This window comes from Pyricularia grisea (genome assembly GCF_004355905.1).
Source record: "Pyricularia grisea strain NI907 chromosome Unknown Pyricularia_grisea_NI907_Scaffold_7, whole genome shotgun sequence".
Taxonomy (NCBI): Eukaryota; Fungi; Ascomycota; class Sordariomycetes; order Magnaporthales; family Pyriculariaceae; genus Pyricularia; species Pyricularia grisea.
In genome coordinates, this window is record NW_022156720.1 from 2,427,088 (window position 1) to 2,454,388 (window position 27,301).

Consider the following 27,301-nt stretch of genomic DNA (forward strand, 5'->3'; position numbering starts at 1 on the left):
AAAAAAAAAAAAAAAAAAAAAGGACAAAAGGAGAAGAAAAAGAATATCAAGCCAAACCCTTCCCTTTCACTACCTATGCAGAGTCGATGCGACGGACACGCGCATCTCCCGACCGGGAAGGCACGGCACCGACAGCGAAGCCCACGGTGTTGCGGGCCTTTTGGCTGCCGCGTCCCTGGGCGTCTCCGAAGCGCTCGTCGAACTTGCGGATGGCCTTGAGCGAGTCCATATCGCCGCTGATGCTGGCGCTGATCTGCTTCAGAGCGCGCTCAAAGTGGTCGGCGGTCAGGGTTCTGTGATCCGGGAACACGTGGGAGTCTGGGTCTGTGCTGTTGTCACGAGCCTTGATCTCATCCTTGACGGCCTCCATGGCGGCGGCGACACATATGTTTTTGATGTCGGAGCCAGAGCACATCTCTGTACGAGCTGAGATATCCTCGAGGTTTACCGAGCCATCGAGACGCTCGTCACGCAGGAGCACCTGTAGCATATTGAGTCTAGCCTCCTTCAGGGGCAGGTCTACAAGGACGCGGCGGGGCATGCGACGCAGCACGGCGTCATCGAGGTCAAAGGGGCGGTTGGTGGCCACCATGACAAAGGTCTTCATCTCGGTGAGGCCGTCCCACTCCTTGAGGAACTGGTTCAACGTCTCCCTGAATCCACCTCTCCCCGTGCTGTGTGACCTGGAGCCGAGAAGGGCATCGGCCTCATCCAGAAAGATGACGGCAGGCGACATCTTCTTGGCAAGGGAGAAGACGGCCCGAACACGCTTCTCACTCTCACCATGATACTTGTCGTTGATGGAGGCGGCGCTGATCTCGAGGACGTTGGCTCCCGACTGGCGGGCAACGGCCTTGGCCATGAGCGTCTTACCCGTCCCTGGCGGTCCGTATAAGAGGCATCCCTGCATGCGCTCCTTGGCGAGAACACCATACGAGAAAGCCTGTGGGCGGGTGAGTACCAACGACGTCATGGCTTGAATAGACTCCTTGGTCTCGGGAGAACAGACCACATCTTCCCAAGTGGTTTTGATGTCTTCGGCTCTGACCAGCCCGGTTAGGAGCTGCTCTTCGTACCTGTCGTATTCCTCGTTCCCTTGGCCCTCATCTGCACCGTGGACTTCAAAAAGTCCGCGTAGTGCACCCAATTTTGTTGTATCGCCGCCAAGACTACTAGACTCGACACCATTGGAATTTTTGGGGTCCTTGCCGCCTTGCAGGTGGCCAAAGTTCCTGCGGAAATCATTGTCGAAGTTCTGTTGCCATTCAGACAATTCGGCATACAAGTCATCTTGTTCGTACACCTTCTTAGGTTGTCCGCCCCCTTGTCGGGAAATCAGCCATGTGGCAAGCCTGTACAGCATGGTGTGACTGTCACAAGAATATGTTAGCGTTTGAGCTACAACAGACCAGACTCTTGGTTTGATTGGAATCGCGGGCGGCTTGGGCAGAGTGCCGCCAAAGACGATATAGAGAATACTTACCCCAAGATGGTCCTTTCAAAATTTGCAGGGTTTTCAGAAACCGCCATCATTTGGTGATTCAGCCGGAAGGTGACCTCCTCGCCCAGCATGGCTTCCATAAGGACGGCCAGATTTGTCAGGTTTATTTGTTTCATCGTATCCGCCGAGACTCGACGTTGTACTTCTTCCGGTATCAGTGGGGCGAAGAGATATTCGTGAATCTCGAGATCGGAGCTAGCATGCATGACCATCTTGCCGAAGTCCGTCGGCGTCACGCGTCCGGATCTAGGGATCGTGGAACCTACTAGCACGATATGCTTGCCTTGTTCTCGCAACAATCTGTCAACAGTGGCTCGCAACTTGGACACTATGAACGAGCCCTCCTTAATCTTGAGCAGCTCCTTGAAGTTGTGGAGGTGGACAACACTTGGCCTAGTCTCATCCCTCGACGGCAGTGATGTAGTGCTGCGCTTGATCTCGGGTGCGTTCAGGATCTGCTCCAAGATGTGACCAAGTTTCAGATCGTCCCAGCGGTTCCCGTCTGGTTTGCTGTCCGAATCGCCATGGAATAGCCTCCGGAGGGTCTTGAAAGCTTCTGGGCCAACCACGACGGATTCGGTACCTGCCGTTGGATCAACCCCCGAATCGCCATCATTTCCTCCAACAGGCGGCAGCGAAGAGCCTGCGGGCGTCAGCATAACTCGACTGTTGATGGTCTCTACATTTAAGCCGAGCATGGTATATGGCCCCTTGTTCATGTATGGATCCTGTCCCAGATATTTGCCGATTATCTCTGCCAGGACGTGAGCATCAAGATGGATCACATCTGCCCCTTTTTGCAAGGCGGCCTTCTCAACGACTGCTCTTGCCAGTGGGGCCCCCGCAGAGCGTTCGATTTGCAGAACAGGAACGGGTCGGCGTGAGCCAGCAGGCAGGGTTTTTGATGCAAGGCTAGCTGCCGCGGTCAACTCGGCAGCGACGGCGGTCTTGAAACCATCATCTTCCAGGTCGATACCGTCCTGTAAGAGATAGGTCTGGGCATGGCGCGTCAGACTGCGATGTGTCCGGTCTTGGAGGTTTTTGAGTAGCCTCATTTTGTTGCTTGCCCTTTCATGCTCTCTCTTTTCCTGTACCATTCGTTGCATGTCCCTGTCCTGAGCAAGATTATATGTCTCGTATCCGGCAAGCACAACAAGCTCACCCATTTCCTCTGCCATTCTAATATTTTGTAGGAGAGAGAGCTCTGACGGCTGGTGTGATTGTATAGCATCTGCCGCCTTTTTGAAATTTGCCACATATTCTTCAAGACGAGAGTCGTCTTCTTTGTTCTGCAGCTTCTTTAACTTCTCTCTCTCCTCCACTAAACGCATAAACATCGGATCAAGCTGTAGTGATGTTGTATAGTCATCGGGATAGCCGAGTCCTTCGCCGCGCAGGGTCACGTAATTCTCCAAAAACCAAGTGGGCAGGTCCACCGGGGGGTATGATGTTGTCGTTCGAAGGCCACGTCGTTGCGATCTCCTGGATGATTGAAGCGGGGATTGGGACACATCTTGTGCCGAGAATGGTGCATTTGGTTCATCCGGCGGTTGCATGGGTGGCTGTGGCTCTTGTGGGGGGTTTGGAGTATCGGGGCTCGCGGCGGCAGCGGCAGGGGATGAGGAGCTGTACAGACGAGACCATTTCCGGTGAACAAGGCTGTCACTCGGATACTGTAGCCGAGTACATCCTATCAAGCAAGGCAAAAAGCCAGGGTGCGTTAGCATCTTTTGACCGGGAACAGAGTCCTTCTTTGTATGTTTGGGAAAGTAGTAGAAAAAAAGAAGAAGAAACTCACTCTGCGTAGTGTTTGAGGCATGGCGGCATGCTGCAGAAAGACCGAGGTTCCGACCAAGACCCAGGCCGGGCGCTCTGCTGCCGCTCACGGCGCGCGCCGAGATGGCGCGGGAGCCAGCGCGATGCATTCAGTCGAACAGGTTGTAGCGCCTCGTTGTAAGAGAGCAGCTTTACGGAAGGGGGTTGTCCTTCATTTGGGGTCTGTGGAGTCCAAATTGGCGCGCGGTGACCTCGAGAAAGCGCGCGCCTCGGTGGAAAGGGAATACGCAATTCAATGTAGCTATGAAGTTCATCAGATGGTGATGGAAAACATTTTGATTATTACTCGCGTTTTGCCCAGAGCTACACCTAGCTTGCAAAGGTAACGCCACTAATCAATGGCCCCACCCGGCTCCGCATGTAACGCCAAGATCGGAGGTAGTGATCCGGTAACTACCGCAGTGCCGTACTAGTTCTAGTAACTACTAACCATCTCGCGCGACCTTTCTTTTTTATAAATATTGTCTTTAAAGGGTTGAATCTTCTACTTCCTAAGTTTTGTCTAGTCTAATGTTTACAGAGCAGGATAAAAGATTGAAAAAAAAGGAAAGAAAATGAAGTGGAAAAAAAAAAAAAAAAAATTAAGCCTCTTTGGCCGCATATATGCCAGGACGCTCAACAATGCATTGTCATTCATTCCATTTTTCTTTGCAGTTCCTCATTCTTCGGTCGAAGGCTTGATGCCCTCTGCCACCAGAGCCTCCTCGTACCGGGCCTGTGCAGCACTCAGCGCGCTAAGCGTGGGCCCGAGGAGCGCCATAACCGCCTTCTTGCCGCCCTTGGTGCTGTTTGGGTCGAACTTGAGCTTTCGGCCCGTCCTGTTGTATTCATCCACAATCTGTTTCCGCCTCTGTGCGTTGAGCTGCTCGCGCGCCTTCTCAGCCTCGGCTGCCACCGCCTCTATCCGCTCCACCGACCTCCGCAGCGCCTCCACGTGGTGCGCCAACTCTTGCGCCCGGTCTGGGTCCCCCGAGAGGAACGCGTTCCAGAACTGCTTGAGGAACTCGGTCGTAGTAGCGTTGGTGATGAACGCCTTTTGGGCCAACTCTACGCTCAGTCCAAGTGGTGTTGCCTCGTCCTCGCTCTGCGCCTGCGTCTCCGACAGTCTCTTGCCCAACCCGTCCCAGATGTGGGCCTGGGCCGCGCTGCGGGCCGCGCGTGAGCCGACATGTGCCGGCCTCTGCCTAGACTCTTCCTCGTCGTCATCACTTCCACTCTCGTCGTAAACCCCGATGGCCTTGTGAAGATCAATGCCACCGCCTGCCTTGGCGTCTCCCAGTGACGACAGGTCTTTTGCATAGTCTGCCAGTACGACCTGGGGTGCTTGTTTCTCGTACGCCCGCGCATCGTCCAACAGAACGGCTTCTTGATCGAAGAAGCGGGCCTGCTCCCTTACGTTAAGCACGATGCGATCCGGCCGTGCATCATCGTGTAGATCGCGTAGTATGAGTTCACGATATGTATTTTCGTTGCCGTCTGTTGCAGCTGTGTTGTTGACGTCGACGGGGTTGGCGTGCGACATAAGACTCTCGCTCATAGCATTCAGCCATCTGGCCCCAGCGCCCCTCTCGGCGTTTGGCCTCATGAGCGCATCCGGCATGTTCCCGCCCTTGGCACCACCCTGGTTCTCATCGTTTCCCTGAACGTCTATGATGTGTGGCAGATGGGGATCAACCATTCTCTTCTCAAAATAGAGAGCATCCTGTTTATCGCCTCGAATGTGCGAGTCAAACACTGGATTACGCTGTGCCGGGTTGGTCTCCTCGCCCTTGAGCCAACGAGCGAGGTTGCTTTCGAAAAATCCCTTCCAAAACGCGCCCTCGTCCATGTCCTTGGGCACCTTCTCCTTGTGAATACGATGTACCAAGGGGTACTGCTTAAAAATCATCTGGATATCTTGAGGCGTTACGTTCAGCTTTAACTTCCCTTCATAATCCGTGTATGGCTTCACTGTTGGCAAAACATTATATGTGGCTCTTTTCTGGCTGCTCTCTATGGCATGTGCGCGCAATAGACTTGTCCTGGTCGACCAGAACTGAGAGTTGAATGCTGCGTCAGAGATGGACTCGGGCTTTGTGGCTCTCGCCTCCATATAGGTCTGGTGAAGGGTGCGATCCTTCTTCATCAAGGACTGCTGAAGGGCTATGTCTAGTCTCAGCTGGTTGTCATCAAACCACCTGGGTGCTCCCTTGCTTGCGGTATTTGACGCGGTGCTCGCAAACGACATGGCCGCTGACCCGTTGGCAGCATTGCCATTCGTGGCAGGTTGTGGTGTCGAGGACTTGACCACCACGCCCGTGTCACTGCTGCGGGCCGCGAGAATAGTAGAGAGTACATCCTTGATGGCGTTGGCCTCGGCCCTGGCCTCATCCGGGGCTGTAAAGGTGAAGAGGTATGCAACCGGGTCGCCGCCTTCTGTTGCTGCCTTGGCTATGATCTTGAGTGCAACCTTTGCTGCAGAGTCCGGGGTTTGTTGTAGGTCTAGAAATTCAATCAGAAACTGTGCTGTCTGTCTGTAATTTCGATCGAGACTTTGACATCTCTTCGTCTCACCTCAGTGTAATGAAGCCTTACTTGTGATTGTATCAATAGGGATAGAAAGGGCGGGAGTTCCTGTCGCAGCAGGCACCCAGCTAACTACCGTCCGATCATCAGAGACCGCAACGATTCCATCCTTTTTCTTGTAGGATGCTTTCCCCTTGACCGCCGCCATTGCGACCTTCCCTCATTACTTTCTTCTACTGCGCACGCCAGTCTTGTTTTGCGTCGAAGACCCTAGCAATCATGCTCCGTTCAAAAGAAGTCTCATTCTTTCATTCGCGGATACGAAAAGGACGTGGGTAATTTTTTTAATCGGCTTGCTAGAATTCCATCGCTTTTACGGATTTGAATCTGTTGCGCAGTGGTTTGGGTAGCATGGACAACTTTTATTAACTGCAGGGCAAAAGCTGCTTCTCGAACAAAAGAATGAATCAATGCATTAGGCAGGCCATCACATGTTGGTCTCGAACCTAATACAGGTCCCAAGCCAAAGCCACATCACCTGATAGGTCTCGTGACCTGTAGACGTTATGTACTCATATGCTGTGGTAAATCCACTTCAAAAACCTCAACCAGACATAATACCTATTTCATGCTCAATTGGTCAATCAATTGATTACGGCGGGCAGTGCATGGGTTAATATCGACTACGGCAAGGTCTCCCCCTGAGCATCAAGTGGACGGGTAGCCATGGGAGGGAGGAATTCAGCTAAGGTTTGGGAGCCGTAAAAGCTGGTAGGACGCTGTCACGTGGTATGGAACCTAGGTATCCCATTGAAATGGTACCTATACCCTCCGCGATGACTAATGACCGAGCCCGCAAAAGCTGGGATCCACTTTCCCATATGCACACATTTTTTGTCATTGTAGAAATTGAGGAGGGGACTTCCTTTTTTTTTTTTACTTTGTGAACTCCGACACGACAACAACGACATCGACAAGTCACGACAGTCGCCAAAAAAGAAGAAAAGATGTCTCACCGGAAGTACGAGGCACCGGTTAGTTATCCTCGTCTCTTTGCAGTTTTCTTCACTGCCTCGTCGGCCTTTCCCCGACGTCTTCTCGAACCCCTCGAAATTGCTTCCAAACGAGCTGGAAGAGCACAAGCTAATTAACCAATGCGTCTCAAACATAGCGTCACGGTTCGCTGGCATACCTGCCGCGCAAGCGAGCTGCCCGCCACCGCGGAAAGGTCAAGAGCTTCCCTAAGGATGACCCCAAGAAGCCCGTCCACCTGACGGCGGCGATGGGTTACAAGGCTGGTATGACGACGATTGTGCGCGACTTGGACCGCCCCGGTGCCAAGTCCCACAAGAAGGAGGTCGTTGAGGCCGTTTCGATCATTGATACTCCTCCGGTACGAACAATGCAGCCCGCTTGGCGCTTGTGCCAATGGCTAACATCTTTCACAGATGATCGTTGTTGGTCTGGTCGGATACATCGAGACTCCCCGTGGCCTGCGCTCGCTCACTACCGTGTGGGCTGAGCACTTGAGCGACGAGGTCAAGCGTAGGTTTTACAAGAACTGGTACAAGAGCAAGAAGAAGGCCTTCACCAAGTACGCCAAGAAGCACTCCGAGAACAAGGCTTCATCCGTTACCCGCGAGCTCGAGCGCATCAAGAAGTACTGCACCGTCGTCCGTGTCCTCGCCCACACCCAGATCCGCAAGACCCCCCTCAAGCAGAAGAAGGCCCACCTCATGGAGATCCAGGTCAACGGTGGCTCGGTCGCCGACAAGGTCGAGTTCGGTCACGGTCTCTTCGAGAAGCCCGTCTCTATCGACACCATCTTCGAGCAGAACGAGATGATCGACATCATTGCCGTTACCAAGGGTCACGGTTTCAACGGTGTCACCTCCCGTTGGGGTACCAAGAAGCTGCCGCGCAAGACCCACAAGGGTCTGCGTAAGGTCGCCTGTATCGGTGCCTGGCATCCTTCCCACGTACAGTGGACTGTTGCCCGTGCTGGTCAGATGGGTTACCACCACCGTACCTCGGTCAACCACAAGGTTTACCGTATCGGCAAGGGTGATGCTGAGGACAACGCAGCCACCGAGATCGATGTTACCAAGAAGAAGATTACTCCGTATGTCACAGGTTGCTTTTCAGGTGTACAGTTCGATTAGAGGATTTGGCTCACTAACCTTTTTTTTTTTTTTTTTTTGCTTACAGCATGGGTGGTTTCGTCCGTTACGGTGAGATCAACAACGACTTCGTCATGGTCAAGGGTTCCATCCCGGGAACCAAGAAGCGTGTCATGACTCTGCGCAAGTCTATGTTCATCCACACCTCGAGGAAAGCGTTGGAGAAGGTCGAGCTCAAATGGATCGACACGTCGTCCGAGTTCGGTCACGGTGCTTTCCAGACACCGGAGGAGAAGAAGACCTACCAGGGTACTCTCAAGAAGGACCTCGCTGCCAGCTCATAAGCTTGGCGGTGTTGTTTGTTGTCTTGACCTGTCCTTTTGGGGGTTTTTCTGTGTCATTTAATTCATCACTCTGGCATCGGCGTCGACGGTTCTATTCTCGTGCTATTTGGGACGTTCAGGTTTGGTCTCACACAAAAGGGATTTCAGCATCTGGGGGCTTTAACGGAAAGCAACCCTGTTTATGGGAATAAAAAAATGATATCAAACGTCGATGAATGCCATGAGAAAAAGAATGTTGGTTTGTTTCCGTGACTGGCTCGTAAATAACAAACAGTATTCCATTGGTTTTAGTTTGTGTGTGCGTACAGAATACAATGCGCAGTTCGTGCAAGTCTTTGTACTAGCCTAAGGTACCTAGGCACATTGGACTAGATCTAGTGTAGAACCGGATAGTAGGTGGAGGCATGGTCGCGCCTTGGCCCAGGCTGAAAGCTGTAACCAGGGGGTTCCCTACAACCTATAGTGTACTGTAATTCCTTGCCCGTGTGCGGGGCCAAGTGCCTTGAGGTTGATGCGTCCATCCCCAATGTGCTTGCCCTTTTACTTAGGTCCCTTTGTACATTGCGTCATCCAGGTCAACCCACCAACAGCAAGACTTCTTTCCATAGGTATATGCAATGCCAGGCGCACCACCAGCAAACTTCCTGCTTCTGCAAAGACATCGTACATTGCAGCTTACTTGGTCAATTTGCAGACGTCAAACCAGGAACATTTCGACTGCAAACATTGTGCCATTGAGAATACAAAAAACGACCACGGATCGAACAAGCTCAGATTGGACGGCTGCGACCAGGCCATTATTGCTTAAGAACCACCACTCCATTTACACTACTCATCGCGCGACCGAGAGAGCAACCGTCCGATACTTCAGAACCACCGGAACGATGGCCAGCGACGAGTCATACATGGACTTTCTGAACAAGGCGAACGAGGACCCTTCTGCGGGCAAGGCAAACAACGCAGAGACGACGAGCAGCAGCGACTTTAGGAGCACCGAGTCTGGGACTGAGACGCCAGCTGTGCTAGTCAAGGCTACAAAGGATGCTTTCTACATGAGTGAGGCAGACGAGCCGTTTGTGCCGGTGGCACTGGGCTGGGAGAAGGGATTGCCAAATGAAGGTATGTTTCGTTATTGCTTTTTTTTTGGTTATAGGGTTTGTTTGCATTACTTCGCAGCCTGTAGCGTAGCCTAGCGACGTCATAAGATGAAAACAAGAGCATACGTCTTTTTTGTCTCTGAATATTCCAAGAGCTCAGTTGCTGACGCAGATTTTTTCACGGCAAAAAAACAGAGGAATTCGCCAAGTTGATACATCACTGGGATGCCGCCAACGCCCAGGTGGAGATCATGGACCCGGCGGATTGGGACACACAGGGACAGTACAATGATCTGCTGGAGGCGGTAAGGGAGGCGGGTAAGGGCAACGATGTTAGGGTGTACCGAGTGCCGGGGAAGAAGTCGTCGCGGGTCGAGTACTGGCTTGTCACAACGACAGGGGAAAAACTGGTTGGCGCCAAGGCACTTTCGATTGAAAGCTAGGCCAGAGGTTACGGTCAGGTTGAGATGTAGGATAATATGATACGGGAAATCTAGCCAGCTTGTGAAATGAAACTATAATAAATACTTTGCATCCGACTTGACTGAGGAATATGCTAATGGTTGACCCAAAAAAAAAAAAAAAAAAAAAAAAAAAAAAAAAAAAAAAAAAGCTAAAATCTTGCTTTGTGATATATCTGCCTTGGTTCAACTCAAAGTATATGGAGCAGTCTACGAGGGGTATGGGACATTTCTGTTGTTCGTATCTGCAAGCAGTAACAGGTACCATACGAGAAATTGGAAGCTGCAAGCGACCTACTTTGCGTGTGGACAGCTTCATTCGATTCAGAGTTCGGACCCAGCAGTTAGAAAAGTTTATCAAGGCGGGACAGAAAATCCAAATTGGCTAAATTCACCCCCAGTAAATTGATGAGTCAACTTGAGTGCATATCTACAGATCAAAATGTGTCAAATTTTAAAAGAAGATACGGAAACTTTCATTTGAATTAAAATGAAGGGGTTTTAATATTAAATAATCTTGTAAGAGAAAGAGGTAAAGAGAAAAAAAAAAAAAAAAAAAAAAAAAAAAAAAAAAAAAACCCCAGCAGCGAGATTTGTCCCGCATTACTCAAGACTCAAGAGTAAGTGACTCTAGGGATGGTACTTGCTGGAGAATTGAGGGGAAAGACAGAGACAAGTCACCAAAAGCTACAGTCACTCACATAAAAGCACGCACCGTCAAGTTAACCGGATATTTAAGAACCTAACTATCCGAGGATATTTCTACACTTGCGCGCACTTTATACGTGTTCAAGATGGAAGAGCCCGTGAGTGCCATCACATATGAAAAATGAGCTCAAGCACCAAAAAAAGAAAAAAGAAAAAAAAAATTGCCAGGCGGACTAGGATTAACGGAACGGATATTTAACTTTAGGACTTGGTAGTGCCGTCCCTCGAGACGGTGCAAAAGTTCCTCTCAGAGCCCACAAAGCAGGACGCCACCAAGAGACCAAACCTCATCCCTGTGTATGGTCAAATCTCGTCGGATCTCATCACGCCGTCGGCCGCCTACCTCAAGGTCTCGGCGCACTACCGTGCCAAGACCGATAGCTCGGGCGCCGAGGACCAGCTGTCGTTCCTGTTTGAGAGCGCAGCAACCGAGCGTGTGGGCCGCTACAGCTTTGTCGCTGCGGGCCCGCGCAAGGTCGTCCGCACCGGGCCCGGCTTCGCTGGTGGCGCCTGCGACCCCTTGCCCGCCCTCGAGGAGGAGCTGGCCCGCCATGTCGTCGCCACCGACGTTCCCGGCCTGAAGCTGCCGCCCTTTGCCGGTGGTGCTGTCGGCTACGTGGGCTACGACTGCGTGCGTTACTTTGAGCCCAAGACGGCTCGGCCCATGAAGGATGTCCTGGGCATCCCCGAGTCCGTCTTTATGTTTTTCGACACGGCTGTGGTGTTTGATCGCTTCTACGGCATCATCAAGGTCGTCACCTATCTGCATATCCCCGATGGCGTTTTTGAAGGAGCCGAAGGGGCCGCACAAAAAGTAGATGCCGAGTACAACCGCGCCCTCGCAACCATCCGGGAGCTGACGGAGCTTCTCAACGGGCCCGAGATCCCGCTTCCTGAGCAGAAGCCCGTCCGGCTGGGGCAAGAGTACACATCCAACGTCGGACAGGCGGGGTACGAGGGACACGTCACGACGCTCAAGAAGCACATCGTCAAGGGCGACATCATCCAGGCCGTGCCGTCGCAGCGCTTCGCCCGCCCCACGGACCTTCACCCGTTCAACATCTACCGGCACCTGCGGACCGTCAACCCGTCGCCGTACCTGTTCTACGTCGACTGCGCCGACTTCCAAATCGTCGGCGCCAGCCCGGAGCTGCTGGTCAAGAGCGAGGGCGGCCGCGTCATCACGCACCCCATCGCCGGCACAGTCAAGCGGGGCGCCACGCCCGAGGAGGACCAGCGGCTGGCCGACGAGCTGGCGGCGAGCCTCAAGGACCGCGCCGAGCACGTCATGCTGGTCGACCTGGCCCGCAACGACGTCACGCGCGTGTGCGACCCGCTCGAGACCCGCGTCGACCGCCTCATGGTGGTCGAGCGCTTCAGCCACGTCCAGCACCTCGTCTCCCAGGTCTCGGGCGTCCTGCGGCCCGGCAAGACCCGCTTCGACGCCTTCCGCTCCATCTTCCCCGCCGGCACCGTCTCGGGCGCCCCCAAGGTCCGCGCCATGGAGCTCATCGCCGAGCTCGAGGGGGAGAAGCGGGGCGTCTACGCCGGCGCCGTCGGTTACTTTGGCTACCCCGGCGTCGATCGCCAGGGCAAGGAGAGCGAGGGCGAGATGGACACTTGCATTGCGCTGAGGACCATGTTGGTCAAGGATGGTGTCGCCTATCTCCAGGCTGGTGAGTTTTTTTTCTTTTTTCTTTTTTTTCTTGCCAGAGTGTCGCAGGACCAAACAACGACGTTGCTAACTTCTACATAGGCGGCGGTATCGTGTTCGACTCGGACGAGTATGACGAGTGGATGGAGACGATGAACAAACTCGGCGCAAACATGCACTGCATCACTTCGGCCGAGCAATTGTGGGCCAGGCGGCAGGCAACTGCGGCGGAGGGCAAGTCGAAGCAATGAGCATGTTTGCCGATAGATAGCTGCTAAAAGTAGACCATAAATAACAGCTACTAAAAGTGCCAATCCTGCCGCTTGTGATCAACTCCCCCAAAAGCGCTACTACTCATATGTATGGTGTCGATCCAAATAGTTTCCTCGTCACCTAGGCCTTCTCCTTTCCATCTTTGAGTTCATCCGCATCCTCCTCGTACCAGATACCCGACAAGTCAGTAGCTGGCTCGACTTCGTTGAGCCCGTCGCCAATGTGATACTTCAGATCGGCCAGGTTAATGTTGTTGAATGTGCGGACCTTGAGAAAGCAGCATCAGTCTCTTTGATAAAGTAAAGTAATACTTTTGGAGCAAATGAAGAGTTATAACAAGTGACAAATAAAAGGGTCCCTTTGCCCTTCTTCTGTGTCCTGCAAGATAAAAAAAAAAAAAAAAAAAAGGAGAAAAAAAAAGGCTTGATACTCACACTGATTCCATATCCATCCCTGACATCCCGGAAATCGATCCCGATACTGCTGCCGCACTTGGGGCAGAACAACTGGTCCTTCTTCTTGGTGTTGAACTGGTACACTGCGCAGCGGCTCTGGGAGTCACCATGCCATTTCAGCTGGTGACGCTTTGGGTCTACAATAGTTATATTATTAACCTCTTGTTTTTTTTCCCCCCCATCTCTCTTCTGGATCTTTTAGTCTAGTCTTCAGAGAATTTTTTTTATCATTTTTATTCCTTTCTTGTTAATGGTGCCGCTTGTTCACTACCTAGGTATTCACTTACAGACAAGCAAGTAGCCGGCCCGACGGCAGATGGAGCAGCCGCACTAGAAAATAGCCGGGTTGTAAGCAAGATATAAGCATATAAGCGAGTGGGTGATAACAGATTCCCCCCCCCCCCCCCCCCCTTTTCCCAAAACCCCGCATGCAAAGACACACCTAGGTATGTTCCTGCACACACATGGCGCGTCTCCTACACAAGGGGGAGAAACTAAGAAAAGAAAGAAAAAAGCCACCTACATCCAGGACTTTGGTCTCGGACAGCGGCGGAGACAAGGTCACCGAAAACTTGATGTATCCGCAATGACAGCCGGCCTCGTTGGTCGAGCTGGCCTCCGTGGCGCCTGATTGGGTCTCGGAACTCATCTTCTGGTTGTTTGTTGCTATCGTATTTATCGTCTGCCTGGTTTAGGTGTGTGGAGGGTGGGAGAAAATGACTCCATTCTAGCCGCACCGCCTAATACGGTATATTCTGTAGGCTGCTTGGTATTTACATATTTGTCAGCCGATAAGCGGTCCAGCGTTGCCTTAATCAGAGCCATTACTTTGTGGATACCGGCTGATTTCAGGAGTATGACATGTCAGACCTAGCCCGTATATTGCCATGTAACCGGTAAATTCGTTCGCCTCGCACGGCAAGAATAATGTTATATATAGACGGCCGTACAAACAAACAAACAAACAAAAAAAAAAGCTCCGCGCCTCCTATTAGCATGGCTGAAGAAAAAGAAGCCCATCAAAACGCCCTGGCTGACAAGTAAAATCCGTATGCATGTCTTGTCAACCCGAGTATATGCAAAACGCCATCGTCTGCGCGTTCGCTTTCGCCAACCGCCGAGACATGTGAATAAAGAACCAAAACGCCGGGCAACACCACTAAGCTAGAGAACCACACTTGTGTTCGTCACAATCCATGCCGCAAACCCAAAAGGGGCACGGCGGACAAAAAAGAAAGAGAAAAAAAAACACTCTATCTCAACAAAACAAACTCGCCATCCCAGGCCGCCTAAAGTCCACCACGTCTTCTTTGAGATCTGGTGTTGCTGCCCTGCCTGGCCATTGCTACGCCACCTTGACTGCTTTGTCGGCTCATCGGGCTGGCTCCAGGGGCCGATGTCGGGCCCGCCTTTGTATTCGGTGTTGGGGGGCCTCGCGTGTTAGATAGTGCCGATGCTGTTGCAGGAAGCTTCAAATCGGATCGTAAGTCTTCGGCTGTGGAATGACGGGGGGCATCGAGGTACACGGCGTACCTATCATCGCGCACCGAGAATGCTGTTGCCTCGAGGACTTTGCGGCAGCCGTTTGCATTATCGAGGTTAGAGCCCACCCCGTGGATGTTCTCATACTGCTTCAGGATGTTCATCACGGCCAGGTCCGAGTTAACTTCGTCGGGTGGTAGCGTTGTCGGAGTATTGCCATCTTTGTTGCTGTAGGACTTGGCATAGGTGGCAAGGAACACCGGTGGCAGCTTTGGCACCGCCGCTGCCATCTTCTCTAGGTTCCCAGGGATCTCAAAGTTGGTGAGCGCCTCGAGACCGACGATCTTCTCGTCTATAAAATTGGAAGCGTTGGCACCACCACGACTCCTTGTTGCATGCGACGGAACCCGCTCCATCATGGGCGCCGAATGGCCGTGTTCACTGCTGTCCTGGTCACCATCCTCATTCTCGCCCGTGTCACTATCGTCAGGTGATCCGTTCAGACCCGAGCCACTTGCTTTTGACTTGCTCGTGAGCAGGTATTTATGAGCAGCGAGCGCTGCAGCGTTGTACTGCATCGCCAGCTCTTTATCTGTGAAAAGCTTGTCGATGCTGTAAATCGGGCCCGTCACTCTGCGTGTGGTAAGACGGTCGTTCTGCCACATGGCAGTGGTGTTATTGTTATCGAGAGCTCTACGCTGTGGAGCTGGCGAGCCATCGTCATCACCGCCGCCATTCCGCTTTCGCTTCCTCGTATCTGCCTCGTCGGCTGTTTGACGAAGTCTTGTAGCCCTCTTGGTATGCGTACCACCAGGGCTAGATGGGTTTGCGATCGAATACTGGTTCGGGTGTAATAGAAGAGCAGATGCGTCTGAAATCTCAAACGCCTCCTTTTCTTTGGTCAGGCGAGCTCTTTTGGAATTGATCGTGTTGACCAGCCGGTCGCGCAGGGTTTGTGACAGCGCCTTGTGTTCCCGCTTGGCGACCTCGGACTTGTATATGTAAACATTCCTGTGCTCGTTACTCTTCATGTCATACTCGTCCTGTTTATAAAGTTACGGACCGGTTAGTCAGGGCCACGGGCGTGTCTTGGGGTGCAGTTTGTGTATAAGCACAGAACCAACGTACCTTGTGACGAGTCAACTCAAAGTCACGACGCTCTACGAGATCCTCAATGGTGTTCACCCATTCTTGAAATTTGGGACCGGCCATTTCCAATATTGTCGCACCGCGAAGCTGAGGATTTATACTGTCGCTCATGCTCTGCGACTTGTCGATAGCTGCCAGCGGCTGTGCCGCATACGGATCAACCTGCATGACGAGTGCCGTGTCCAACTGGATCTTGCTGAGCATCTCCCGGTATTCTCTATCCCTGTTGATGTCGAATTGCTCGGATAGCGATTGTAGACGCTCAACTAGTTGCAAACGCTTCTTCTCCTTCTTGGACTGCGTGGGCGCGGGGGAAACATTGGAGCGCCTATCGGCTTTGCCTTGTGCCGCCTCGGCGACGTCTGCTTCATTGGACATGATGATGCCCAAGTTACAGCACTGCGTATGTTGGCTACGAAAAGATTGTCGCTAGTATCGGCCGATTGTAGTAGATAGTAATTTGGTATTTGAGCTTCCTCGGTTTGCCGCGCAAGACTGGCTTGCGACGGGGACGCTTTTCTTTCCAAGAGGGGTTTTATGGCAGTGACCACGCTGTCGTGTGGTGATTTGTAGTTATACGAAATCTACAAATAGAGATACTTCGTCAGCAGGCGTCCGGCGATTTTTGTAGTTTTAGCAGAGTACCTAGATATGGGTGGTAAAACTCTAGACTGGTAATAGCCAACAGAAAAACAGGTAAACACACCTTGAATGTTCTTTTGCACAAATCAAGAATTGGCAGCCGACTGGGAATGAGAAAAAAAATAGAGAATGACTTGGAAGCCGCAAGCCCACTGACTTTGAAAGTAGCTTTCCGTCACTGAGTATTACCCACGCTAAACGGTGAACAGAAAGGGCTGGACTTGTTGAAGTTGTTTGTAAAAGCGTCGGAAACTGGGATCTTGTGGGCAGTACAAGTCCGACGAGAGCTTGTAGGCATTGAAGCGCTGCCTCCGCGCAAACCCGGCTCCAGGCAATGGCGGGCGAGCAAGGATGTGTTGCCTCTGATGTCTAAAGAGTGGGCCCGAAGAGCTTGAGAAAACCATTTGATTGGCCACCCTACTAAGATCACTACTGTTAGTAGTATCGATAAGTAGCGATAAGCGTCTAAGTGTAGCCAATGGTGACTAAGCAGAAAGGCAGGCTGCCCATCTGTGGATTTTACTTCAGTAAGTTGCATAACCTTGTACAGTTACTGGGGTAGATACCCATCGACCCGACCCATAGCAGTGACGACGTCGCAAACATCGCCGCCGCCCACCAAACTCACTCCCTTTCGAGTCTTCGCTGCCACCCACGTCAATATTGACCTAGGCACAAATGGCACACAGCTGACCACGATTCGCTCCTTGTTTCACACTTTCAAGCAGAGACACTATAGTTTTCCTGCTTCAGAAGCTCTGCTCTTCCATGACTTGAAGCCGACCTAAATGGAGAATTTATCGATATCAGATGCCCCTCCGCAAGGGCCCGGTCCGGTGCTCGGCGCAGGGCCGGGCCGCGTCCCTCCGCCCACCCAAGCACAGCTTCCCGCCCAGATGTTCACTACGGCCGCACAGCTACTTGACCTTACCGACAGTAAGCTAGCCAGTGATTTCAGTCTCCCCTTGTATGGCGCGCGTGGTCGTCGCGTTTTCCCGGTCGCTAATCATATTGCCGCTCGTCCCGAAACACAGAAAAGCTCCTCATCGCTCTCCGAGACGGGCGCAAGCTGACCGGCGTACTGCGAAGCTGGGATCAATTCGGTATGGATTGCCTCCACCGACACACTCTTAGTCTTGCTGCATGTTGGTTGACAATCGCGCAAACTTGCATAATCATAGCCAACCTAGTCCTGCAGTCCACCGTCGAGCGTCTTTTTGTCCCCCCGAGCCCAAACACCGGAGAACGCGGCCTCTATGCGGAAATCTCCCGCGGTCTCTTCCTAGTCCGCGGTGAGAACGTCCTGCTTCTAGGCGAGATCGACCTCGACAAGGACGACGACCCACCTGCGGGCTACGACAAGGCCGAGGTCCAGGTGGTAGAGTCGCTGTTGAAGAAGCGCAAGGCCGAGGACAAGGCCAGAGAGAAGTCGCGACTGAAGAAGCTTGCCAATCTTGGTTTTGAGGGCGAGCATTCTGGCGAGATCATCTTTTGAAACGCGATGTGACTTTTTCGCCCACAGCCGGCCTTTATCATCAGGCGATAACGGCAACCCAGATCAACGAAGACCAGGGTCTTTCAAGAAATATAACAGCACCATCAAGGGTATGCTCATGAGTGCCAAAAAATCGGCATTTGTCGGCAATGAGCTACTTTTAAAAGCTCATATCCGCTGCGTCGACCATGATCTTGTTGGATCTGTCGCAGCTTCTAGGAGGAGATTAAACAGACTCAGGATTCGGTAGCAGAATATTGTGAAATGCAACCGGATCATATAGAAGCGGAAGATTAGTGCGGCATCATTGATAGTCGAGGATGCAGTACCCCTGGAGCCGTGCATACAGCTTCGTTACAGTCCAATATTGAAATGAATTTGGAATGAAATGCCGTAGGGGTCAGCTAGATTGCACGGTCTCTGGTCCGAATTCTGTCATATATATACACATATATACATAACGCTTATTGCAGTCCGTCACCAAAACCCCAGCTTCAGCGCTCGGTTCTTGGGGCACCGAGGCACTGTAGGGTTGTCCCAGCCCGTGCGACCAACATCAACGTAGAGCCTAGTCGCCGTCTCCTTCATAAATTTAGATGGAGATGTTTGTGCCTTGCTTCGTAGCGGAAATAGTCTGCATGCTCTGCATATCACTCATAGATGTTGTATTGGATATGACCCATAAGGCTACTCCATTGATTCTTGGTGTTTTCCTTGCCATAGACTTACTTCATGGCGGATACTTTGACTATGTTACTCAAGTTCACAAATGAAAGCAATTTTGGTCATATGCTGCAGGAAAAATATATGTTGCCATCAATTCACCTTCCTTTGAACTCTATCTAGAAGTAGAATCTTGTCTCCAGTGTCTCCAATTGTTTATCTGCCGAGGCAGCTCGCTCACGCATGATCACAGAATCAGGTACGGACAGTAAAGTAACAAGAGCAAATGAAAAGATCTTGAAAGTAGGGAATACCTACTTGGGTAGTGTCGTCTTGGTATATGCCACCCCCAGTAAAAACACTGATCATTCGACGGCACCAACCGACAATAAAATATAAGAAACAATGTAATGAAATAGGAGCACATCCTCAAGTTTTTAGAAAGAAACCAGAAACAATGGGAATAAAAAAAAAAAAGCTCTTTTAAGAGCTCTCAACCTTGGGACCCATGAGTCCATTCATTGCACCGTTGGTGGCGGGCTTGCTCTCTCCAGAGGAAGAACCTGGTCCAGATGCTGCACTGGTGGCAATTCCATTCTTCTTCTCGTCTTCGCCACTGTCATCATAGTCCTCGTCCACATCCATCTTCCTGGCTGCGCGCTCAGGTTCGCCTGCTGCGGGCGCATGAGAAGCGGCAGGGTGTTGGGGCTGCCTTTCGTGATGCCTCTCTTCTTGATTGAATTCTTTAGGAGCCGAGCCCGCGGGTGAAGGGCCGGGACCATCACGCATCATGTTCTGCATAGGCGGGACAGGGCCCTGCTGCATGGGCGGGAGATGACTTTGCTGCATAGCGTGTGCAGGTGGGTGATGAGCAGCCTCAGATGGGTGATAGTTATCATTGGCGTGGCGCTGCTCTTCTGCACGGCGCATGTCATCCCTCCTGTGCTCATCAACACGCCTCTGATCATCCATTCGTCGCTGGTCTTCGAAGCGACGAGCCTCGGAAGAGTTACGACGGTATTGTTCCCTTTCGCGAGGGGGGGTGGATTGGCGTCGGTGACGCAAGTCCTCGAGCCTAGCCCGATTCTCGTCAGAAGCAGGCTTTTTGGCAGATGTCGGCTCGTCCTCCCACTCTCGCATCCGCTTGGGCCCGACTGAAGGCGGGCGATCATGCTCCCGGTGCATAGGAGGCTCAGGGTTCGATCCACCGGGGGGCGGAGGTGGTGGGGGTCGGGATGGACCGTCAACGTTGCTCGGGCCCGGGGTATCATTAGGGTGTGGAGGATACGGTTGCTGATGCTGCGGGTACGCCGACTTGGGCGACGGCATCCGGTTATCATGCGCGGGACGCTGCTGCTCACTCCTTGGGCTGTTCGGGCGACGATAACCAAGCATAGCGTTGGGGGGAGGCGGTGCGTCCATGGCCTCGTCGGGGAACTGACGGGCCCTCGAATTGCGCACCATGTCCATAGGAATTGACTGCCGAGGCTGTTGAGGTTGCTGTTGCGCCTGCTGAGCCTGTTGCTGCTGGGCCTGGTGGTGATGCTGCTGCTGCTGCTGCTGGGCTTGCTGTTGAGCCTGTTGCATGGACTGCGGCGGTGGCGGCTGTTGACCTGGAGGCGGCGGCGGCGGTGGGTAGTGACCCTGAGCAATAGGAGACGGTCCACGACGAGGCGGCTCAGGTCCAGGTCCTGGCGGTGGCCCAGGCCTTGCCCCTTCTTGGCCATAGTGCCTCATGGGCGGAGGACCCTGCTCTTGCCTAGGGCTGGGCTGGCGCGGAGGAGGGGGAGGGGGCCCTCGAAAGGGCTCTCGCTGCTGCTCATATGGATTCGGGGGTTGCGGCGGTGGGTTCACAGCCGAAAGCCTTGGCCAGTTGTCAGGACCTGTCAGGGGAGGAGGTCCGTTTGGCTGCTGAGGTGGCTGTGGACCTTGCACGCCGTTCCACTGAGGTCCAGGTGGACCAGAAGCCTGGTAAGATTGAGGATGAATGTCGGTCGGGACAGGAGCGCTTGGAGGACCCGATCCGTTGCTTTGACCGGTACGCAACAGGTTGAGGCGGGCTTTGATGTGCGGGTTGCTAGGGTCCAGCTCGGCTGCCCTTTGGTAGGCGTCGAGTGCGTCGTTAATTTGGTTGTTGCAGGACTCATACTGAAGCAACGTGTTAGCTACAATAGAACATACGTATACGCGGTATGTCAGTCATGTTTTGCTACTTACCAGTGTGCCGAGATCATACCAAACCTCTGAGAGGTAAGGATTCAAGCGGATAGCACGAGAGTAAGCGTCCAATGCATCACGGTACTGGTTAATTTGGTAGTAGAGGACACCAATCGAGCACCAGAATGTAGGGTTGCGTCCATCACGGTAAACAGCTTGTTGGTAGGCTTCATATGCCTTGGGATACTTCTGCTGCGACATGTAACATCTGCCGAGGAGGTACCAGCTCTGCGCATCGCTGTTATCTGTTGCACGTGTTAGAAACTACCATCCCGCCAGATTAGTTGTAGAACACTTACCAGCTGCAACAGATTGCTCCAGGTACTCAATAGCTCTCTCCTGGCTCTGGAAGCTGCTGCTTTGCTGATGGTGAAGCCATCCCAACTGCTGCAGCACCTTGGCGTGCTTCGGATCACCATCGAGCACGCGTTGGTATGCAGCTTTCGCGTTATCGAGCTACAGCAACGAGATATTAGCAACGGTTCCCATCTAAGACCATGCAAGAAGGTAGCAATGACATACATCTTTTTGTTGTTCATGAACGTGTCCAATCTGGAACCAGATATCGGTTTCTGTGAGAGGATGCGGTGGCGAGTGGACAATATATTTGAAGCACTGCAGACAAGGCTGTTAGCACCACCGTTGTTTAATCAAGTCCATAACAAGACGACCTACCTCAAGACTCTGGTTGAATTTGGATTGCTGTTTGTAAATTATGCCAAGGCGGAAATAGATCTCGTTGGCCTTTTCGAAATCAGGCTGCATCTGCATGACAGATGAGAAGGCCTCCTCGGCGTGCTCCAGAGAGCCGTACCGGTCGTATAAGATACCAATGCCGTACCATAGTTTAGGATCCTAAGGTCATCATTGTCAGCAACCGTCTACCTTCGGTTTACTTCAAAGGGACAGGAGCAGAGCACTAACCTTGGGTGTCTGAAGATTAACCAGCGCGTTCTGGTAGGCCGAGTATGCTTGCTGAAGCTCGTCCATCATCAGGTAGCAATGACCTAAAGCGGGTAAGTTAGTAAGCAATCACTGCAAAAGGTCTTGGGACTGGTCGAGAGCGTCTTACCCATCGCGCTCCAAGCCTCGCCGTTGGTCGGGTCAAGCTTAATGATCGCGTTCAAGTACTCGCAGGCTTTGGGGAACTCCTCTTTGGTTCGTAGAATGGCGCTCATCGCGTTCATGGCGGGAATGGACTGTGGATTAATGGTAATGGCGCGCTCGTAGGCCTGCATGGCGTCTTCGAGGTTGCCAAGGATTTCACTGCAGCTGCCTGTAGGGAAAAGTCAGTCGCGTGCGCGAGATTGATGCGCGTTTGCATGCCTTGCAGGGCTATGGACATACCAATCTGAATCCATGTTACTTCAGTAGCCTCGGCCATGCGCCGGGCGGCCGAGGAATATTGAGGTCCAGGAGGCATAGCGCCCGGTGGTAGAGGTGCGCCGGGCCCGTGATGCATGTGCACCGGCATTGGGGGCGACGGCCGATGCGACGCCATAGTATTGGAAAGGTGGGAGCAACTGCGACAGCTTCTTGGGTTGCGTTACCGGGTGGAGATTGCTACGATTATTAGGGACGGTTTGTTGTCCGGAGGCTTTCTTCGGCTCTAGAGCAGAGGATCGCGTACTTGGGCCGAGTCTGAATGCGCAAATGACGTGTATTCACCGATGCGCGACGTTTTGTTCACAACCAGAACGGCGACAGCAAGTTCGCTTGAGATCGCCCAGCTTGTTTCCAAATTATTAGACTCTCGTGTGTCGATGTTGCTGCTGTGATTGATTTCAACGGCGGCGCCGTTTGGCAGTGTGTCCAGGCTGTTGATGTTGGGTAAGGCACGCACGAGACATGAACAGTCGCGGTGAAAACAATGAGTAAAGAAATTTAATACAGGAAAAGCTTGAGCCTAGCTTCAATGCAATGTCAGAACGCCAAGCAATAAGTATTGTTGACGTCTGGCGTTGATAAAGGCGATCGCAGTGATGCTCTGGGGAACGCAAGATGGTGGATAAAGAACTTGAAGAGAGAAGGAGAGGACAAGAAAAGAGGGAGGAAATTGAATGTGGAGGGCTCTGGCAACTTACCAAGATACCTAACCCACGAAGGAGGAAGGAGCGAAGAACACACCCTATGGAGTGCTCATTGCGCAAAGGAATTCAACACGCCCCACCTGGTCCCACACACCCTCAAGGCAGTCGAGGCAGTTGAGCGTCTAGCTAGGCTGGCCGCAAGTCTCGTCTCCATTTGTTAGCTAACGCACCTACCAGGTGGATAAGTAAGGTACATAATATATTTTGGTTTTTCCCTCCCAACCCGGGACCCGGCTACTCCTTGGGTGTCTTACTATTAAATATAGCCATTCAATGTGGTTAAAACTAGGTACCTAAGTCCCTCAATCGTGGACAAATTCTAGCCGCGAAGGTAGCCGGGTATGTGGGCACACACAGCTACCCGGGAGTCTATAAAGACAGTCAATCCGGTTTTATGAAAGTAAAGAGACAGGTTATCGTTCAATTTACCAACCCCAATACAGTTTGCGACAGCTAGCATATGTGGACCGGTATAGGGGAAAGGAAAACGCGTCATCTTTGGAGCACACGACTGCAATAAACTAATTACTATACTATTCAATTCAATATAATGCAAATACAATACTTTCTTTGAAAAAGAGAGGCTAGTAATTTAAAAAAAAAAAAAAAAAAAAAAAAAAAAAAAAAAAAAAAAAAAAAAAAAAAAAGGTGTCCATGTTTGAACAGTGACGGCAGCACGACATGGTCAATCGTGGGAGATGGACGGAGCGCACGTTCAAATATCAGACCATACACATCGAGGAGCAAATCGAACCGATCGAAAACTACCTGCCTTGGGTATTTGTATTTTTTACCTTACCTAGGTGAGGCCACTATGTTTGCCAGCTGTTAAACTTTAGATTAATTTGATCATAACCGGTAGTTATTGCGTACCTACTCAGCTAGGCACAGCCGTATTCGGTTTGATTATGGGGAGGAAAGATCAGGGCGCGATGTATCGGGTTCACTTTTTTTGTTTTTTTTTTTTTGTTTTTAATTTTCTTTTTTTTTTCTTAACGTTTGGTGGCTACCCGGGCACCTCAGATTGGGTCTATGTTGTGGTGAAAACCAATGTTGTCGAATCATAGGGAAATGCAGTGCTAGTTCACATCGACATGACGATTTCCATCACAGCTGCAGAATAAAATTACGCATGCCCGAATAACCGTGTCATCTCACCTTCAGCTTGCATTGGTCTGTTTTTTTTTTTTTTTGTTTCCAGGCGGAACCCCGCAGGACCGACACATGGTTCCAAAATTCCATGTCCCTGTCACTGTTTAGGGGGGCGCCTGCTTATCGTTCCCTCGTTTCATCCCAAGTTGACCGTCCCGGCGGTAGGACGGCAGTCAGTCCAGTCAGTTTCTACCAGCCTGTCCATCCGACGTTTGACATCAGTAGAGTTCGGTGCAGGTCCTAGCAGCCACCGGGACGCACGAGATCCCCCTACCTGCCTACCCTAAGATTAGACAGAACTAGACTACCTAAAGTACCTACCTAAGCTGCTCCGTATGCGACCATGCGTGCTCGGGACTTTGTTAGCATCGCAGACGCAATGCAGATGCCTAGTGTATTACCTCCCTCAGGCGAAAAAAAAAGTAGATGCAAGCCTCAATGATCTAAGTGATACATGCATAGCTAAGGTACCTAGGTACATAGGTTACAGACGGTATAGACGCAATTAAGTTATAAGAATCAACTATCGCCATCATTTTATCATTTCGCAGACCTTAGCCATATCTGCAGCATTCAACCGCCATCATCCAAGTCAACTCGACCGTGGTACAATGGCAGCTCATTTTTGCCAAATTTTCCCTTTTTCTTCTTCTTTTTGCCCTTGGAAAGTATCCAAAAACCAGATGGAAAAAAAAAAAAAAAAAATTAAAAAAAAAAAAAGCTCCGATTCTTGGGATGGAACGGACTCACACAATGACCCGAAATGTTTAGTGGTCCAAAAGTCATGAGTACGGTAGATCGATGCAGCAAGGAACCAACCCACTGGGGTCAAGGGAACTCGAATTGGCGGGTGCGGCGCTCTCTTGTTTAGTGTAGGCAGGACCCCCCCAGTAAAATACCGTACCTACCAAAAGTAAGGTGTAGAGCTAAGTAGTATAGCGTACCACGGAGTACTTGTAAAAAGAACCTGTTTACTTCCATCCGCCTCGTGTCATGTTCCTCAGACCATCGATCCCGAGGGTGCCGTCTCGCAGTCTCAAGTTACGACCAGGTACCGACGAACGAGAGGGTGCGCCCATTCGATCCGTCTCAACGTTTCTCCACCCGTCGCTGTTAAAATGCTCCTAGGTTCATGGTTGGGTTGACGTCCAAGCGAGGATAATAGAGCTCAGTGTTATGCATACCCAAATTGGTAGGTGATTACCACTGTGGCTTGTGTGTAGCTCGTGGCGAGGGACGAAAGACACCAAAAAAGAGAAATAAATAAATAAGATAAAACAAGAACAAAATAAGGAACCACTCCCCGCTGCATGTGTGCGCCAAGAGGGGGGGGGGGGGCGCGCTTTTCTGGTTCCAATGGCCGGAAAATATAATCGACAGTGCCGCACTGTATTAAAGCACTGTACGAGGTGTACTCTGACTTTTTCATATCACATAGAAACCAAGTTGACATGGTAGCATGCCTCGTTGTATACGTTTTTTTTTTCCTCCATTAATTTGGAAAAAAAAAAGCCAATAATATTTTCTCGGACAACTACTTTATCGGGCAAAGCCTCCCAGGGTTGTGAGTAGCATTTTGAGGCATGCTGTATACTACAGAGTACATTGCAGCACGCTCCCTCCTTAATTGATAGACCCTGGACCTAGACAGAAACGCCGCAATCAGGCCCTGCAAGCTTGGGTGGTAAAACATTCAATCGGCATCCAATGCAGGATCATCTCAAATGTTGCTCATACAGTACACAATTTTGGTTCTCTCAAGTTGTTTCCCGCTAGTGACTCAGTTTTCTCGCCAAGCTTTCCTGCTTGCTTCTACCATCAGGTATACTCCGATGCTCAGTTGTATGTACCGTATGTGATTTAGTTACCTTATGTTTGTGATCCTGCAGACGGCCTGATCTTTCTCTGGCAAATCATCTACTTTTAGACTAGGGGTTGGGCAGGGTAAAAAAAAAAGCTGAACGTTTATTACATATGTCACATTATGTAGGGTCTGGGGGCAACGCTGCCGATTCACACTGACTCGGACTCGAAAAGCCCCTTTTGCCCTCATCGTCACCGGGTCCCGCTCCAGCAGGATGACATCGGCACAGACAGAGTGCAAACGCCAAGCAGCTAGGTAGCCGACTGCAACACAACAGGTAGGTTACAATCTGCCGTCACTGAATTAATTTCAGCGGACAGCAGATTGTCTGTTCCCCATAAACATGTTATAATATAGGCACCGAATCTAGACTGCTGCTGCTGCTTTGTTCGCCCTGTCAAGACAGAACAAGAGTTTGAAGCTTGGCAGATTATCTAGATCGTTGCGGTCAAAAGTAAAGAACAGCAAAGTTTGCTTCTGGAAGCGAAGGGGAAAAAAAAACGAAAGAGAGATCGGTGACGGCATGACATAGAAATCCAGACAGTAGGGAGGATGTAGCATTAAGTTCATCCGATTCGCGCCTCTACTCTACTTGGGATGTTCCACGGAAACGCGCTCCAGGTTAGCAAAAATTAAGGTACGATACAGTGTGTATACTGTAAGGACGAATTCTGGTATACGGAGTGGAGCACGTATCATTGGGGGGCGCCAGCGCAGTGTAAGCAAGCTTGGCAAGGTAAGCAAAGGTTAAGGTAAACAATATTAAGTGGCTTTCTATTCCCGCAAAGCGCCCGGCTGTAGGCGAATCAAATTCTTCACCAGCAAAAAGTCACGTCACGTCAGCTCCCTTGTCAGCATCGTCTCGGGCGCTTGGCTGCTGTGGGTTCCACTCACTGGACACCCAACCAGAAAATAAGTCGCCAGGTCTTGCTGCTTGGCGGGTCGGCACAATGTGTGTGTGCGTGCTGTGTGTGTGTGTGTGGCTTTGGTGGGTATCCTGGACCCTCCCCTCTTCAGGTTGGTCCGGCTGCCCCAGGATCGATGCAGGATTGGATGGCGATGGATCTAGTGCAACTTTACCGGCGGAGTGAACCAAACCGGGGCCATCTGCTAAATATACGTATGAAGCGACTCAAGGGTCGCTTGATTTTGCTCGGAAGTTTCCCTCTTTGCTCTGTAGGGGGGTCAGGTCGCCATTGAAATTGAAAATGGAGAAGAAAAGGAAACATCTTGGGAAATATACAGATGAAGAAGAAGAAACGAAATGGAAAGTTCCAGAGCGAGGTTGGTCTACGGAGATGGCTCAAAACCAACAACAGATCGAGTTGCCTGCCTGCCCAGTCCGGAGGAGGTGTAGGAACACGGATCGCACACCCGTCACATTTTTTTCCCACCTGGGCCCGGAAGACGAACATTTACTGTACAAAGGGAAATCAAGCACCTGGAGAGTGCATCCATCCCGTCATGGACGCTTTGGGTTTCATCCTGTTCCTTAACAGCGCCTCAAGGCTTTTTTTGAACGCCGCGTGGGTTGGGGCTCGGCTGGCATCCAGCCTCCATCCTTTTTTTTTCGTCCTCAATTGAAAATAAAAA

The 27,301-nt window shown here is 51.4% G+C and overlaps 10 protein-coding genes across 10 annotated transcripts in view; 5 read left to right on the forward strand and 5 right to left on the reverse strand.

The window, feature by feature from the left end:
• Positions 1-29: 29 nt before the first annotated feature.
• On the reverse strand, positions 30-3,543 carry PgNI_09736 (uncharacterized protein). The gene is made up of 3 exons (XM_031129718.1): positions 3,300-3,543; positions 1,484-3,191; positions 30-1,370 (listed from the first exon to the last, which is right to left on the reverse strand). Exons 1-3 carry the CDS (start codon positions 3,424-3,426, stop codon positions 74-76), a joined length of 3,132 nt encoding a protein of 1,043 aa, XP_030977422.1. The 5' UTR covers positions 3,427-3,543; the 3' UTR covers positions 30-73.
• Positions 3,544-3,813: 270 nt separating this feature from the next.
• PgNI_09737 (uncharacterized protein) lies at positions 3,814-6,272 on the reverse strand. The gene is made up of 2 exons (XM_031129719.1): positions 5,912-6,272; positions 3,814-5,818 (listed from the first exon to the last, which is right to left on the reverse strand). Exons 1-2 carry the CDS (start codon positions 6,048-6,050, stop codon positions 3,996-3,998), a joined length of 1,962 nt encoding a protein of 653 aa, XP_030978324.1. The 5' UTR covers positions 6,051-6,272; the 3' UTR covers positions 3,814-3,995.
• Positions 6,273-6,689: 417 nt separating this feature from the next.
• PgNI_09738 (uncharacterized protein) lies at positions 6,690-8,612 on the forward strand. The gene is made up of 4 exons (XM_031129720.1): positions 6,690-6,876; positions 7,014-7,235; positions 7,291-7,964; positions 8,051-8,612. The coding sequence occupies exons 1-4, from the start codon at positions 6,850-6,852 to the stop codon at positions 8,304-8,306; spliced, it is 1,179 nt and encodes a 392-aa protein (XP_030978279.1). The 5' UTR covers positions 6,690-6,849; the 3' UTR covers positions 8,307-8,612.
• A 264-nt stretch (positions 8,613-8,876) lies between these two features.
• PgNI_09739 (uncharacterized protein) lies at positions 8,877-9,942 on the forward strand. The gene is made up of 2 exons (XM_031129721.1): positions 8,877-9,425; positions 9,599-9,942. The coding sequence occupies exons 1-2, from the start codon at positions 8,924-8,926 to the stop codon at positions 9,844-9,846; spliced, it is 750 nt and encodes a 249-aa protein (XP_030978353.1). The 5' UTR covers positions 8,877-8,923; the 3' UTR covers positions 9,847-9,942.
• A 391-nt stretch (positions 9,943-10,333) lies between these two features.
• On the forward strand, positions 10,334-13,264 carry PgNI_09740 (uncharacterized protein). The gene is made up of 5 exons (XM_031129722.1): positions 10,334-10,484; positions 10,587-10,670; positions 10,778-12,248; positions 12,329-12,767; positions 12,934-13,264. The coding sequence occupies exons 2-4, from the start codon at positions 10,659-10,661 to the stop codon at positions 12,475-12,477; spliced, it is 1,632 nt and encodes a 543-aa protein (XP_030977974.1). The 5' UTR covers positions 10,334-10,484; positions 10,587-10,658; the 3' UTR covers positions 12,478-12,767; positions 12,934-13,264.
• PgNI_09741 (uncharacterized protein) lies at positions 10,334-13,650 on the reverse strand. Its single transcript, XM_031129723.1, has 7 exons — positions 13,478-13,650; positions 13,242-13,284; positions 12,934-13,091; positions 12,325-12,766; positions 10,778-12,245; positions 10,580-10,670; positions 10,334-10,477 (listed from the first exon to the last, which is right to left on the reverse strand). The coding sequence occupies exons 4-5, from the start codon at positions 12,408-12,410 to the stop codon at positions 10,820-10,822; spliced, it is 1,512 nt and encodes a 503-aa protein (XP_030977973.1). The 5' UTR covers positions 12,411-12,766; positions 12,934-13,091; positions 13,242-13,284; positions 13,478-13,650; the 3' UTR covers positions 10,334-10,477; positions 10,580-10,670; positions 10,778-10,819.
• A 476-nt stretch (positions 13,651-14,126) lies between these two features.
• Positions 14,127-16,443, reverse strand: PgNI_09742 (uncharacterized protein). Its single transcript, XM_031129724.1, has 3 exons — positions 16,292-16,443; positions 15,565-16,169; positions 14,127-15,479 (listed from the first exon to the last, which is right to left on the reverse strand). Exons 2-3 carry the CDS (start codon positions 15,961-15,963, stop codon positions 14,244-14,246), a joined length of 1,635 nt encoding a protein of 544 aa, XP_030977966.1. The 5' UTR covers positions 15,964-16,169; positions 16,292-16,443; the 3' UTR covers positions 14,127-14,243.
• A 339-nt stretch (positions 16,444-16,782) lies between these two features.
• Positions 16,783-18,165, forward strand: PgNI_09743 (uncharacterized protein). Its single transcript, XM_031129725.1, has 3 exons — positions 16,783-17,163; positions 17,262-17,330; positions 17,409-18,165. Exons 1-3 carry the CDS (start codon positions 17,016-17,018, stop codon positions 17,720-17,722), a joined length of 531 nt encoding a protein of 176 aa, XP_030977972.1. The 5' UTR covers positions 16,783-17,015; the 3' UTR covers positions 17,723-18,165.
• A 349-nt stretch (positions 18,166-18,514) lies between these two features.
• Positions 18,515-22,604, reverse strand: PgNI_09744 (uncharacterized protein). Its single transcript, XM_031129726.1, has 8 exons — positions 21,950-22,604; positions 21,675-21,878; positions 21,527-21,609; positions 21,278-21,457; positions 21,125-21,217; positions 20,902-21,058; positions 20,603-20,847; positions 18,515-20,533 (listed from the first exon to the last, which is right to left on the reverse strand). Exons 1-8 carry the CDS (start codon positions 22,101-22,103, stop codon positions 18,869-18,871), a joined length of 2,781 nt encoding a protein of 926 aa, XP_030977991.1. The 5' UTR covers positions 22,104-22,604; the 3' UTR covers positions 18,515-18,868.
• Positions 22,605-27,172: 4,568 nt separating this feature from the next.
• PgNI_09745 (uncharacterized protein) overlaps positions 27,173-27,301 on the forward strand; it is a gene marked incomplete at both ends in the record, with an annotated part of 1,124 nt that continues 995 nt past the window's right edge. The window contains one exon of the mRNA XM_031129727.1: positions 27,173-27,238. Within this exon, the coding sequence (XP_030977986.1) occupies positions 27,173-27,238 (66 nt within the window). The remainder of the gene's footprint in view (positions 27,239-27,301) is intronic.